The sequence below is a fragment of the Amblyraja radiata genome, chromosome 12 (assembly GCF_010909765.2).
Source record: "Amblyraja radiata isolate CabotCenter1 chromosome 12, sAmbRad1.1.pri, whole genome shotgun sequence".
Taxonomy (NCBI): domain Eukaryota; kingdom Metazoa; phylum Chordata; class Chondrichthyes; order Rajiformes; family Rajidae; genus Amblyraja; species Amblyraja radiata.
The window spans coordinates 44,754,023-44,769,161 of record NC_045967.1 but is presented as its reverse complement, the minus strand read 5'-3'; the positions used below and the strand labels follow the sequence as shown (position 1 = coordinate 44,769,161).

At 43.4% G+C, this 15,139-nt stretch overlaps 1 protein-coding gene across 2 annotated transcripts in view; it reads left to right on the top strand.

Moving 5' to 3' along the window:
- Nucleotides 1-2,399: 2,399 nt before the first annotated feature.
- Nucleotides 2,400-15,139, top strand: part of LOC116979141 (ephrin-B1-like) — a 201,419-nt gene continuing 188,679 nt past the window's right edge. Inside the window, exon 1 of one of the 2 annotated variants that reach the window (XM_033030656.1) lies at nt 2,400-3,066. In XM_033030656.1, coding sequence (XP_032886547.1) covers nt 2,948-3,066 — 119 coding nt within the window. In that variant the 5' untranslated portion in view covers nt 2,400-2,947. The remainder of the gene's footprint in view (nt 3,067-15,139) is intronic. The other variant, XM_033030654.1, reaches the window with a different exon arrangement.

The window sequence follows — 15,139 nt, the reverse complement described above, 5'->3', positions numbered from 1 at the left end:
ACCTGAGCTAATGAACTCCACCAGTCCCAATGCTCCTTACAGAGGAGGCTGCAACTTTATGCACGGCACCCCAGCCGAATCTTACAGCAGGTCCAACCGTAGACAAAAACAATTAAAAAAAATGTTTGCGCGGCACAGGTCATTAATATAACACAAGATTAAAAATAATAAAAAACCCGTTTTCAATGTCAAGTACCCAAACCCAGAACGAAGATTCGCCTGATTTCTAAACCAACAATTAGGGACATGCTCACAGGAGGACTGGAACTCTCACGGTTTTACGACCCGCTTCGGGAGCAGTGCCCCACAAGGTCGCGGTGGGTTGGAACTTCGTCAGGTCATTGATAATAGTAAGGGAAAATGGCTCATAAAATGGGGACATTTCGCACGTCGAAGACAAAGAAATGGAACAGCACACAGCACGCGTGGAGGGGGCTGAGACTAAAGGCGAAGAGTGCACTCAAAACTCTTATTCAATCCGGCAGACTGAAGCGCTCAGTCCCTCAGCCCGAGGTGATAGATATTACATAGGCGGTCCGGTGTTAGAGATACTGCAATTAACCTTAGTTTATTTACATTGGGATTATCATGTCATACTGATTGAAAATAGTCTCTGTATGTATGTGTGAGTGTGAGTGTGTGTGCGAGTGCGAGTGTGTGTGCGAATGTGTGTGGGCGTATATACACATGGATGTTGATTGATATTTGGATGGTACGGGTCATGTATAGGGTTCACCGAAGATAGACACAAAATGCTGGAGAACGATTGGGTGACGTTTCAGACTGAGAGTCAGGGGAAAGGGGAACGATAGATATAGAGATATAGAACAAAGAAATGAACAATATGCAGAAACGTAGCGATGATCCGGGAAGCAGTCCAGTGTTAGCTGTGGGTTCTGTCGAACGAGAGTTCTGCAGCACCCTCTCTCGCTGCTCCCCCTCTAGGTCTGCTCCACATTTCATGGGATTCTGTTCCCCTACTTTCCTCGCCACCGATCACTGGAGCAAAGACTTCAAGTCTATGGTTGAAGTCAAGCAGTCTGTTCCAAGAGTTATGCCGAACAACCGTGTGGGGTGATCATACATTCCTCATGCAGCTGCGTCTCTCACGCCTGTTGCTCGTCCTTGGCCCAGGCCCTCTTTTGGTTTTACACCTTCTGGTGGATTGAGTTCATGTCAGTAAATACTGCGCGCACACACACGATGCTCGCGTTCATTCATGGCCCTGTCAGGCTCGGCTTGGAGTTTTGCTTTCACGGCCTCAATCATCACCTAACTCGGCCTAAAGCAAAAACTCAAAGGGGGACCCTGTCAAACTCAGCGACACGATTCTTAACAGCTGAGCCCCCGTGTGATTTATGACAGTTTAAACAAAAGTTCCATCAGTGATAATGATCGAAGCGATATTCACTTCTTCAGTGTCCCGTCAGTGTTGATTAATTGTACGTGCGAGCGTTGTGTTTATTTATTGCATTGCATTTAGCTGCACTGACTATATTCGTTCTGTTTCAGCCCGTTCACGCAAACGGTTCATATAAATGAACTCGGACCCAACCGTCCCCCGTGCTGAGTTGGACTGCAGTTCGCTCTGCCACTCAGTTGCATCAACTGAGTTCACGATACTCTTCTCATCGCGTTTTGCTTCATCGGATCCAGATTTAAATGTTTTTTTTTCCCCCTTTCAGTGGTGGTTCCATCAGCCACAAAACTCAAACCCAATACCCATCGTCCATATGCAGCTCATAGTCTACGAAGGGACAATTCCAAACATGAAACGATTTACATTTAAACAAGTTGCGAATCAGCATCTGCAGTTCCTTCCTGCACTCTTACAAATAACCCAGACTCTACTCTCTCTATTGAAGGCTCTCTGTATTTAAAATACAATGCAGAAGTTTATATGAAAGGGAGAGGTTGCAGAGATTAGGTGGGGTTTTCCCCCCGTTGGGATCAGGTGGCAGAGATTAGCCATGAATGAATGGCGGAGTAGACTCGATGGGCAGAATGGCCTAATATTACTGCTTTAACTTGTGAATTCGTGTGAAGGTTGGGAAAAAACTATCATTCCACGTAATGGCAACACTTAAAATGAGATTTGAAACTGGATTTTATGTTTGATGCTATTAAAATAAGATGGTTTATCAAGGATTGCAATTCAACTGGTTATTAGGGACTGATTGCAATAGCGTTGCTGGTAATGAGTGATATCTTTAGCTGGGTGGGAGTAGGCTGAGTTCTTGCAAAGTTTATTCCAGACAGGGGCAATGTGGTTGTGTAGCCCTTTGCGAGGACCCCGCTCGGCTCCCCCCTCATTGGTTGCTGGGCAGCCGAGACGGCGTGTGATTGGCGGCGGGGTGTGTGGTGTCCGGGGCGCGCCTGCGAGGCGGGAGTGCGAGGCTGGGGCGGGCAGTGAGAGAGCGGCGGGCGGAGAGGCAGCAACTACCGCTGGCTGCAAACTGGGCGCTAACTACCGCGGACACCGAGTCCGGGAAGGGAGGTGCAGACACAGACAGAGAGAGAGGAGGAAAAGGAGAGAAGCTGAACCGAGGAGCCACAATTATTCACGCATCTGGGTGGCAGATGGACAACAAGCTGCAGCCGAGGCTGAGCTGAGCTGAGCTAGCGGGGGAGACCTCTCCTCTCCTCTCCCTCCCAGAGGAGACACGGCGACCGCAGGAGTTGCTTTGACACCAGCGAAGCGGGGGAAAGGTGCAGCGCGGAGAGTGGGGACGCAGACCTGGCCGAGAAACACTGTTGCGGAGACGGGCTCCATTCCTGCCCCAGTCCCTGAAGCGCCAGGCAGACAGGGGGGAGGCGGAGAAGGATTGAGATACGGGGCTGAAACTCTGGAGGAGGGCGATAAGAATACATTGGTGGCGCGTCGCTCCGAGAGGCGTTGAAAGATTCGCGGATCTCCCGGCGATCTCGTCTCACCTCAGCCTGGAGGATGGCTAAATGGGACACGCCGTGGAAGTATTACTGGGGAGTTATGTTCGCACTCTGCAAGAGCGCCTTGCCTTTGGCCAAGAGTTTGGACCCGGTCGCCTGGCATTCCCAGAACGCAAAGTAAGATTCTCCTTGAAATAATTTAAATAGCATTAGATCGATGGAGCGGCTGGGCTGGGCTGAGGAGCTCGGCTCGCTGCTAGTTAGAGCACTTTCCCTGGATGGAAGCGGCTTCCAGGTGTGGAGCGCCAGGATACTGGTGATTCCGACACGGTGTACAATTCCCCAACTTAAGGTCGGTAGCAGGGACAATACCGAACGCCTCTGGTTACTGCAAACGCCCCAGAGGGAGAGGGAGAATGTGGGGTGGGGGGGGGACTCAGTTCAACATCGCCGTTCATTCAATTAAACATTGCCCAACTCCCCGTTCGTTGCGAAGTTCCAGTTTAATTTAAACCGCAAGTGGATGTAGTTCTTTGTTCTATGGAGGCGGAGGAAAGCTGCCGGCCGCCAGCCAGGCTTTTTTCCCCTCTCCATTCTCCCCCCCCCCCCCCCCCCCCCAATTCTCCCTCTCTCCGTAATCACCACCTTGCACTCAGTTGTTTGTTTGTTTTTTGCACCGTCTCCCATTCCCACTCTGGGAAATAATTAGAGCTTTAGAAGGTGGACGAGGAGTAAAACGAACTCCAATGGCAAGTGGGCGCACGGAGCATTTTGAACACGGTTGCAGTTCGTGCAGCGCGTAAACCTGCGGCTGCGACCGAATCGTTCCCCCGAGCTCGGCTTTTGTTCACAATTGAGGTCACTGTGAAGATCACTCACCGCCGTGAAGGGACTCGCCGGTTACTGTTCTGTAACGCGGGGAGGAATGAATGGGCTGTGCGACCAAGATCTGCAAACAACGGCGAAGTGCCGCCGATCCCCTTCACCCCCATTATGAGTTTGGCCAATTCATATACCTTAACTATGCCACTTCCTCATTTAATTCCGGCATTTTGACCTACTTGACTGGATTTGTTTCCCTCTCAGACCGTTGTATTATCTCCTCCCCAACCCCAGGATTGAGTTCAGTTTTGGAGCCCAGCTAGTATTGCTAATAATAATAATTAATGATTGCATCGTTTGTTGTGCTGTTACGGTGTGATTTGACCTGTAAAAATGCACCGAGTTCGTTGCATCGCTAGTTTATATATGACAATGAGAGACTCCTGACTTTTGGTTTGAGGAAACTTTGTAAAAAGTTTAGAGAATTCCCCATTTCACTGGAAGCGGTATCATTAGAAAAGCACACACACGCGTGGACTAGCGGGTGGTCAATAATTGATATGGGACTAGGGTCTATGTCCCGGGAAAGCCCAATTCCAAGCAAGGAGCGAGAAATTATTTCACCATCTATTTGAAATCTGTAAGAAATGGGACATTTAGAGTTTACTCTAATTTACATCTGACGGCGAGGCTTTTGGGTTTGACATGATTTATTTTGGATGCAATCAGTTCCACGTCGAAATAGAAACGGCCCCTTTCCACTTAGGGCTCAAGTTCTTAATTTTTTCCCCGCCGCACGGCAGATTTGGCACCTGGGATGAAATCTTTCGCTTTCCCACGCGGATCCTGTGCACACAGCAACATTTCGAGAGGCTCTCTGTCGTTTTCTACCTGTCCCCAGATTCCCCGAAGAGGAACGCTAAACAAGCTTAGCGAAATCTCAATGTTCGCAGGTGGTAGTAACTCGGAGACAGGCTAAAACACACTGGATGACTAACACTGTCCGACGATAGAAGCACCCAAATCTTCCACATGTAGCTGTATAATTCAGAATACGTAGTATTTGTTATGTTTGCATTGTATTAATCACTGTATAACTCAGTTCACTGCAGCGCTGTTCCAATGTGCTGTTCAATGTAATATAGTTTAATTCGTTCATCAAAATATTCAAGGACAAACTACATTTCATACATTATGGAAAAACCATGATAGACACAAAATGCTGGAGTAACTCCGCGGGTCAGGCAGCATCTCTGGAGAAACATGATGGGTGACGTTTCTGGTCGGGACCCTTCTTCACTCTGAATAAGGGTCCAGAACCGTCACCCAACCTTTATCTCCATAGATGCCGTCTGACCCGCTGAGTAACTCCAACACTAAATGTCTACCTTCGGTATGTACCAGCATCTGCAGTTCCTTTCTACACATGAGAAACAATGAACTTAGTTCCATGTACGGCGTATATCTTGCTGAAACGTCTCGGCATGAAATCACCATAATTGGGTTGATATGATCAGCGCCTTATGAGTACGAGCTATGGGTTATTACACTTCTACCTATTCCCGAGACCAGGTCGCCTTACATTTAGAAACGCGGCTCAAGATTTTGCAAAGCAAGACATCTTATTGAAAAACTTGTATTTTTTGTGTGCTTGAATTGTGCAGCTCGCTGCAGTGTCTCATTTTAAAAGTCCCAGGGCGCAGAGAAAGTGGCAGTTTAGCGAGTGGATTCTGGGCAATAACAAATCACCTGCCCTGGTTATTTTCTATTTTGTTCAATGTTGGGGGAATAAGGGGACTGAGCAGGTTTTTTACCTGCGTGCTAATTTCATTGAAGCAACTGTTCCGTGACTGCATCTGCATGGTAGAAATGAAATTGGTTGCAGGAGTGGGGACAGTTGAATGGACCATTTACTGATTAACAAGGACTCAGACCATTATTTCAGAAGGTGGAGGCCAAGAGTTCCAAGATAAACAATCAGATCCCTGACAAAATACTCCAGATAATTCACCCAACAGCTTGTGAAAGAAATATCTTTGTGCACAAGTGGTTGATGTTGTAGCTGTCAATAAACCACTTCAAACAGCCTTTGGTCTCCAATGTGTTCTGAGCCCAACCCCACCCTGTTGCCCTGTTCAAATTCTCTCCCTCTCTTTCTCCCTCTCTCCCTCCTTCTCCGAGTGCGTTTGCATTGACTATTTGCTTTGCTGGAAATATCACACTCTTCCTTCAGTTAATTTCTGTTAAGTCCTCACGTTTGCACAAATATTTGATGTGGTTTGAAGGCGGGTGTAATTCTCTCGCCCACCAACCTTGCCTTCATTTCCCACCCCGACAGCCTTGGGATTAAAAAGGGCGATTTTCTCCAGCAGGTGGCGTGATGTATCTGTCCACAATTTGGACAATGTAACCCCCCCCCCCCCCCCAATCTCCCCTATCCCAATGTCACTCTGTTTCTCCCCCTCAGCTTCCCAGAGGACTATCTGAAAAGATAATGTGAGCTTGTGGGGCACAGGATTTTGTATGCAGTGCAGTATCCAGTTTCCCCACTGAACCTCATTCAACTGAGCTGGATAAGACAGCCAGATTGTTAGGAAATATTTTCACCTCAATGTTTACTTTACCCGTCTACTGTGCCTGTTCCCCCATCTTATTCCCTCCCATTTACATTGCAGACTGCTAGTCATGTGTATCTGACGTAATATAATTTGCAAATTGTCAGAATATTTTAGAAGTTCATATGGTCGGTCTGATGTAGATGGGAATTTTAACGTGCTTTACGCCCGTATTTGTGAACCAATTAATACCATAGATTCCAGTCGGTGGCAGGAGGACCACACAACCACTGGCAATTGCATTCCCTTTGTGGCGTAGTCTAGAGAAATATGCTTCGACTAAGGGAAAAGGCTCGAGTGTTCTGAAGAAGATTTTTTGTTTCACCCAGAGTATGGCTGAAATCTGGCAATCACTGCCAGAGTGAGCGATGCAAAGAGATATGCTCAGAACATTTGAGAAGTATTCAGATTGGCACTTAGATTTGTCAAGGCATTGAAGACTTTTGACCAAATGCTGGTAAATGAGATTGATGTAACTCTCGTTTAAGAAGGATAGATAGATAGATAGATAGATATAATTTATTGCCACACAACCAGGGTTGGTGGAAATTTGGGTTGTCAGCAGCAGTACAATAATAAAGAACACACAATAAAACTGACACAAACATCCACCACAGCATTCGTCACTGTGGTGGAAGGCACAAAAATTTGGCCAGTCCTCCTCCATTCCCCCCCCCCCCGTGTACAGGACCAGAGTCCAGTCAGTCCAGGATCGGCTCTTCCTCAGAACTGCAGATGCTGGAAAAGCGAAGGTAGACAAAAATGCTGGAGAAACTCAAAAGTGTCAGTCTGAAGAAGGGTCTCGACCCGAAACGTTGCCTATTTCCTTCGCTCCATAGATGCTCCATAGATACCTTTGATGTAACTCTCTGTAACTTCGCTGTTGTGAGTTGGATCAGTCTTTTGAGAGTCCATCCATTTCCTTCTGATTTTTAAGCATGCTATCCTATTCACTCGCTTTGTTGAAATTCGATCTCCTTTAATTTGCCTCTTCAGATCCTGCTCTATAACAGAGCGGGGGCCACATTCCTGAAATACAAGAACCCTGGTTGTGGCCATCTTTAATGCAAACCAAAATTTTAAGGTGCGTGACAAATGGAAACAGATTTGAACCATGCAGTGAGAAATTAGAAGAGGCAACTATCCACTGGGGATCTAGCATGCTGAATGTAACATAGAGCAGTCCTGTCATTAGTTTGTCAACAGATTCACCAATTCTCAGAGTGTATGCAATTTCAGTGCCCTCATGGGCCTGTGTTTGAGTTACAGATTGTTTCAGAACCAGGGGTAACAGTTTAAGAATAAGGGGTAGGTCATTTGGGACTGAGATGAGGAAATTTTTTTCACCCAGAGAGTTGTGAATCTGTGGAATTCTCTGGCACGGAGGCCAATTCACTGGATGTTTTCAAGAGAGAATTCGATGTAGCTCTTAGCGATACGGGGAAAAAAGCAGGAATGGGGTACTAATTTTAGATGGTCAGTCGTGATCATATTGGATGGTGGTGCTGGCTCGAAGGGCTGAATGACCTACTCCTGCACCTATTTTCCTATGTTTTTAAGTGTTCTATGTTTGCAGCCACCTTCCAAGTTTTGAACTGCAATTTTGGCTGCATTTCAAAATGGACAATCTTGATCTTTGGCTACTTCTGGGGAGAGGCAGCTTTTTAAATTAATGTAAGTGGCGTGAATAGATTTTATAGAAGGGACTTAAAACAGTGACTTTGGGCTACATGGTGTTAAGATTGGGAAAACTATGGGTTATCCATGGCACGATATTGAATAGGCCATTTGAAAGCATGTATGTCATTGTGGTATTAAGAAGCGTTTTAACAAGTCAAGCTGTGTACCTATTGAATTTGGTCCATGGCTTACAGAATTCAATAGTGAAGGCCAGCATTTAGATAAGAATGAGAAAGGGCCAAACATAGGTCTTTGTAGAGGCTAGTCCAGTGGACAAAAAGAGGTCATTGCTGGTAGTAGCTAGATAAATAGAAAGGAAGGCTGCACAATGGTAGAAAGATGATGGAGGGGAATGACTCTATAATGCTGTGCCACGGGTTGAGTGAAAGGAGGAGAGGGAATGCAGCATGCCCCAAAATTACACATGAAGGATTAAAGAAGTTTTATTACGACAAAGTTGTTGTACCATTCAGGAGATACTAAACCATAATGGAGCTGGAGTCACAATTGGGAATCTTGCATTTCTTTAAGACAAAGGTCCTACTAAATGGATCTTGTATAATAACTAATTCATGACAGCCAGATTCAGGGCAGTGAAAGAGAGTTGGTTTAGTAGGCAATTAAAATTGTGAAATGTGGGTTATTACTTGTGGAGGAAATCGCAGTGCAGTTTAATGGACAATCAACATCGCAGTATCTTTGAAAGTCTTGTTTCCCCCCGCAGTGCCATTGAATGTCATCATGCCTTGCTAAATGGGACATTTGAAAGATGTATTAAAAGTCTATCAGTTTAAATATGGATCTAAAGTTATGGGATGTTTTTTCTCATTATTGCATTGTTACTGGTTGGACTTAAAATTACGCAATCGTCCTGCCGATATTAAGAGTTTTGTCAAAATAACACTTGTTCTTTATTCCAAATGCCAATTATTTCATTCTTAAATGCCATTTTACATTTAAGATACACACTGTCAGCCAAAATTGAACTGCAGTGCCCCTTCGAGCTGCAGGATTGTTGGTATTTAATTACTTTTGAGGCATTTTGGACCCAGATTACATTTTTTAGCCTGAGGGCATTAACATGAAGAATCACTTTGGATGGCTGGGTCACTCTGGTTTTCTGATTGAAAGTAAAGATCACAGTAACAGTACAGCTTTTAACTAGAAACAGTTTTAGATTATTGAACATCAATGCCACACTTTATTCTTTTTTAATCCTCCTTTATTGATTTAAACATAATGTGAGAATCACTCGTATTTTACTTAAACTGAGTGATATAAAGAAAACTTGGCATCTCTTATATGCTCATTACTGTACCGATCTTTCATCTTTTGTCCTCGATGTCTTCTTGAATTCTTGTGGATTATGTTATTAGCAGATATGCTGCCCGAACAATGAAAACGGAACAATTTGATCGGTCAGCAATTTCAGAGTGAATATCTGGGCCAGAATAGACGCAGGTCCCAAGGTGGGGGTGAGAGAATCAATCATAGACTTCAGGCGCTATGGGTCAGGGAGAGGAGAAGGCAACCTATGATTGCTAAACCAGATCTCCTGGAACACTTGTGAGGCAGGAATGGGCTTGGTATTAATGGCACCTCTTCTTGGATATCCTGCTGATGCATTGTCTAGGCCGCTTGCGTGATAAAACAGATGGCAGCTGGTGCCGGTGGAACTGTTGTACACATTGATATGTTATTTATTTTATCTGTTCACAGTTAGGGTGGGGTAATAATGCTTTCAGGAGCAGGGAGAAATTGGAGGAAAAGGAAAAAAACCCCATCAAAATACATATTTTTAAAAAACAGAAGAAACCGCTGTTGTTGATGTCTTTCCTGGAGTTGTTTGAGTTTTAACATGAGCAGTGACAGGAGAGAGCTGATTTTTAAACACTTCAGTGAATAGAAATACAATTTTAGTACAATATGTACCTTTAATTGGCATTTTAAAGCTGTGATCTTAAAATGAGTGAACTGACATTTGGAGCTGAACAGATAAAATAAATAACATATCAACGTGTACAGCAGTTGATGTGCAGATATTTGTCAGGTTTTTTTGAATATTATTGAATTCTAATGACTGCACCAGCAAACAGCAGTAAGATAACCAATTAATCTGTATTGGGGCTGTTGGCTGAGGGAGGAATGTTAGTCTAATACTTAGGGGAAGCTCTCATTTGCTGTTTTTATATTAGTCTGTTTTAAAGTCGGGATATGAACTATGCTATTACACTCAATGCCATTATCTCAGGCACAAATTGAGTTCTGCAAGTTTGTTTCCAGTATGTTTGTTTGGGTGGTGCAGTGGTAGAGTTGCTGCCTTACAGTTTTGATCTCGCTACGGGTGCTGTCTGTGTGGAGTTTGTGCTGTGACTGTGGGTTTTCGCCAGGCACTCTGGTTTCCTCCCACACTCCAAAGATGTATACGTTTGTAGGTTAATTAGCTTCTGTAAAATTGTGAATTGTCCCTAGTGTGTGTAGGATAGTGCTAGTGTATGGGGTAATTGCTTGTCACTGAGGACTCAGTGGGCTGTTTCCACACTGCATCTCCAAAGTGTAAAAGTATATAACAGTGGGGGAAGTCTCAGAAAACAGCTGATGGAGATGTTGGTCTCCCGATCTCGGAATTGAATTAAGGCCACTGTCTGGATTACTCTTGAATAATGTTGGAACTTTTTGAATGTTAACCTAAATTGTCATTTGAGGCCATGACCCCATGTCTGATCAAATGGTGATTGTATTTCAGTTCAGATTGAATGGTGGAAAAACAAAACAAAAGTTGACCCACATGTAAAACTCTTAAAAGATCAGCACTGTTATTTCTGAGAAGATCAGAGTAATAGCCATTAAAAAAAAAGAGGAAAAATGTATTTATTTAAGCTGTGTCCTTTAAATTAAACACATGTCTCAACAAAGTTTGTATACTCTTTATCACCTTGTGCATTTCAGGATCTTTGGTTTATAGGGAGGTTTATATGGTATCTAAAATTATGACTAAATATGGTCATTTGCTATATCGTTTTGCTCATTGTTTCTTTATTTTCCTTATGATTTTCACATCCAAAGCACTACATAGATCTTGAGCAACTATGCTGTGATTAAGCATCAGTCTGAAGGAGGGTTTCGGCCCAAAACATTGCCTATTTCCTTTGCTCCATAGATGCTGCTGCACCCGCTGAGTTTCTCCAGCAATTTTGTCTACCTTCGATTCTCCAGCATCTGCAGTTCCTTCTTGAACATGCTGTGATTAAGTTTGGGAAGAGATGGGAAAGGGTGAGAGTTTACTTCATTGCACATTGAGGAATTATAAATGTGGGGGCTGGTCCAGAAGGTTCTTTATAAGGAACAATAGATTGCACGAAACAGCAAAGAAACAGGGCCTTCATTCCACCGAGTGAGTCCATGCTGACCATCGATCACCTGCTCACACCAGTCCACTTTTATCCCACTTTCTCATCCATTTCCTACACTATAGGGGCCAATTAGCCTACACATCTGCACGTCTTTGGTATGTGGGAGGAAACCGGAGCACCCGGAGGTCACCGGAAAAATGGACAAACTCCACACAGACAGCAACCAGGGTCAGAATCGAACGCTGGGCTCTACAAGTTGCCCGTGAGCACCTATTGATTCATTGGTTAAATGCACCATTAGATCATGGTGGCAACAGATAAATTAAGGCAAGTTTATGGTGGCACTTGAATCACCATATTTTTTTTTACTCCCTGCGATGGGAAAGGGAGGAGAGGAGTGTGGAATTGGAATGGTTTGTGTTAATACAACCAGGCATTATGCATCTAATTATAATCCAGCAATATCTGTTGGAAAACATCAACTTTTAAATGGGTGACTAATACACCCTGATTTAAGTTTATGCACAAATTCTGACGGTGCATTTTAATGCAAGTGATTTTTAAACGAGTGATTTTTATGTAACCATGTTTCAATCGTGTTTGCCAGTTTTAGGAGAGAATTTGAGATGTTTCTAAAGCAAAAGTGCCCAATTAAATATCACCACGGTGATTCTGTTACAAAAACTGAGTATTAAAAAAAAAAAAAAGTTCTACAAAAAATGGATTCCCAGTAAAGTCCATAAAAAGTAAATATGCGTGTTTGCAAAAAAAATCGGTAGCTTGTCCTTAATCATAAGTCGTCACAAAAATGCACCACACCCATTGATATCCTGTAGGCTTCTGTTATTCTGATCTCTGATATGCTTGCTATGTTTGCCAAGGAATCAGGGTTCCTAATACAGAACAGATCAAAAAAGCACATTTTGAAAATGTTATTCCACAGCCCTAGTTAACCGTTCACTCAGCAGTGCAGCCTGAAGAAACACGGCAGCAACAAAAAAACACACAACAAATTCACATAAAAGTGATTAGATTTGCAAAGTGCGTCTGGTCTCCAGGTGAAGCTTGGCGAGGGATGGATTGCACTTCATGTTGCCGAGTATTAATTGCTAGATAATTAGAGCAGATTGCTTTTGCTTGCCTCGTGAGTTTGTATTTAAATATTGTTCTTGGATCAGCAATGCTCTGTTGTGGGAGTGGTGGGCTCTTGTTTGCTATCCTGTAATGGATTGGAGCCTTGTTTGAATTGAGGGGTGTGGTTACCTGCAGCTGATCACAGAGTTTGTGATAATCTCTCTTTTTTCCAGTAAAAGAAAATTGTAATGTACAACAGTTGGTGCCTTTCTTCCCAACTTAAATTCTTGCAACCCAGTGGTATGAACATTGATTTCTCTAATATCATGTAACCCCTGTATTCCTTCCGCACCCCCATCCTAATTATCCGACTAGTTCCACTTTTCACAGCCATGTATCCCTTCATTATCATCTCTTCCAAAGTCAACAATGAACCATTATGGGCTCTACACTTCCTTGGTCATCTATTGCTGGCCCGATTTGTTCTGGCTTCCAGTTCCCTCCCCTCTGCTTTCATTCTGAAGAAGGGTCCCGACCTGAAACGTCAGCCATCCTTTTTCTCCAGAGATGCTGCCCGACCCGCTGAGTTACTCCAGCACTTTGTATGCACTTGTAAAAAAACAAGCGTGTCATTTTGCAAACGGGCTAATGAACGATATAATCAAAAACAGAACTGTTATTTTGTTTGTTTGCTTTGGGGTTCTTTGCTGTTCAAGACTAAAGGAAAAAAGTAATTAATTTGCTGAAAGTTAAAACAATCTATATATTATATTATATAACTTCTTCTTGTAAACTACACCTGCCTAGGAAACCGATACTGGTTGCCTGACAATTGTGCTAAGTATTTATTATTAAAGGAACATATAAAAGAAACACTTGGATAATTACAAAACCTACTCTCATACTTAGCAAAACTAATTCAGTAAAGTAGGGAGAAGAAATACTTTTAACCCATGTCAAATTATTAATGACAAGTGTTGACCATTGCTTTTTTTTTTTTTAATGTTTTATTAGATAGTGCCTTCCTCCGAGGAAGGCCATGGTTTTACAGACTGGGCATCGATTGTCCACAAAAAACATAATCTTCACTGGTGTAACCAAATATCTCCACTCAGACTAGTATTACAAGTTTAGGAAGGGTTCTTGATCAGATTGCAGCAAATACGGACGATAAAAGTATGTAAATGTGATGTTGGACGAGGATATGTTTAGACTTGGTCATGATGCATCCTCGACTCGCATAGTCGTCTTTTGTCGTCTGTGATTTAAATCTCACATCGGATCAGGGGAAGGGGTGTATTTGGGAAAGGTGTGTGTGTGTGTATATATATGCAGGTGGTGTGGAAGGGAGTTAGGACAGAGGGACTGCCATTTATTATGGATGGCGTGGATCATCAATGAGCCGCTGGCAATGTGGAAATGGGTTGAAGAAATGGAAAGCTTGTATGGTTCATCCTCATGATCTGTCAGCCAAGAGGTGTTACAAGTGTTCCCACAGGTGTCTTTAGCACATTGGAAGAAAACACGTTCAGTGGAGAATTGCACTTTAAGTCATTGTGTTATAATGCTTTGTGATGCTTTTCAATCACCACCTTAAATTGCTCCCATTATCACCAGTGACAGACTTTCAAATATTGCATTTTACACTGCTGAAACATAATCCCTCACAAAAAGTTTGAATCTGTACTTAAAGCGGGAAAGGAAGGTCTGTTTAAAAATCAGTGAGAGCATCTTGCCCTAATACTCTTTCCTTGCATCCTCCTGCATTCCCCTCCACACACACACACACACACACACACACACACACACACACACACACACACACACACACACACACACACACACACACACACACACACACACACACACACACACACACGATTCCACTTGTACTGACTTCTAGGAATGTTTGCTTAAGTCATGGTACTGAAGTGCTGCATTAGCATTAGAAAACTGAGGTTACTGCTCTGTGACTTGGTTCCATGAGTTTAGTTTATTGCCAAATGTACCGAGGTACTGTGAAAAAGCTTTGTGTTGTGTGGTTTGCAGTCAGTAAAGACTATACATGATTACAATCAAACCGTCCACAGTGTACAGAGCAAAGATATAGATAACAACATTTAGTGCAAGATTAAAGATCAAAGGTCTCCAATGAGGTTGATAGGAGGTAAGGATCGCACTCCAGCAGCTGAGGGGATGCTTTAAACCGAAGATAGACACCAAAAACTGTAATAAATCAGCGGGACAGGCAGGATCTCTGGAGAGAAGGAATGGGTGATGTTTCGGGTCGAGACACTTCTTCAGTTCCTTCCGACGCAAGAGGATGGTTCAGTTGCCTTTTATTCGTCAACTGATTTGTAGCTATACCTTGAATTGACATGATCTTGAATCCATTTTAAAGATATGTTGTTCATGGGATGTTGGTATCAAAGTACTAGAGTGGAGCTGTATGATCTTTGGTTGGTGTCGATGGCATGTTCAGCATTTGCTGCCCTTTCAGTTGTTGCCCTCTCGCAATAAAGAAATGTGTTTCAGGGAGGGACCAACATGTTTGACTGATGTATCCATCGTGATTGAATAATTACTTTTATATTATGGGATTGAAGCTTTCAGCTGTAGGTGGTGTATGGGGGCGGGGCAGATGAAAGTCCATCTTGATTGGAATTATTTGTAGATGTGTGATGGTGAATTGAGCAATATTTGGTC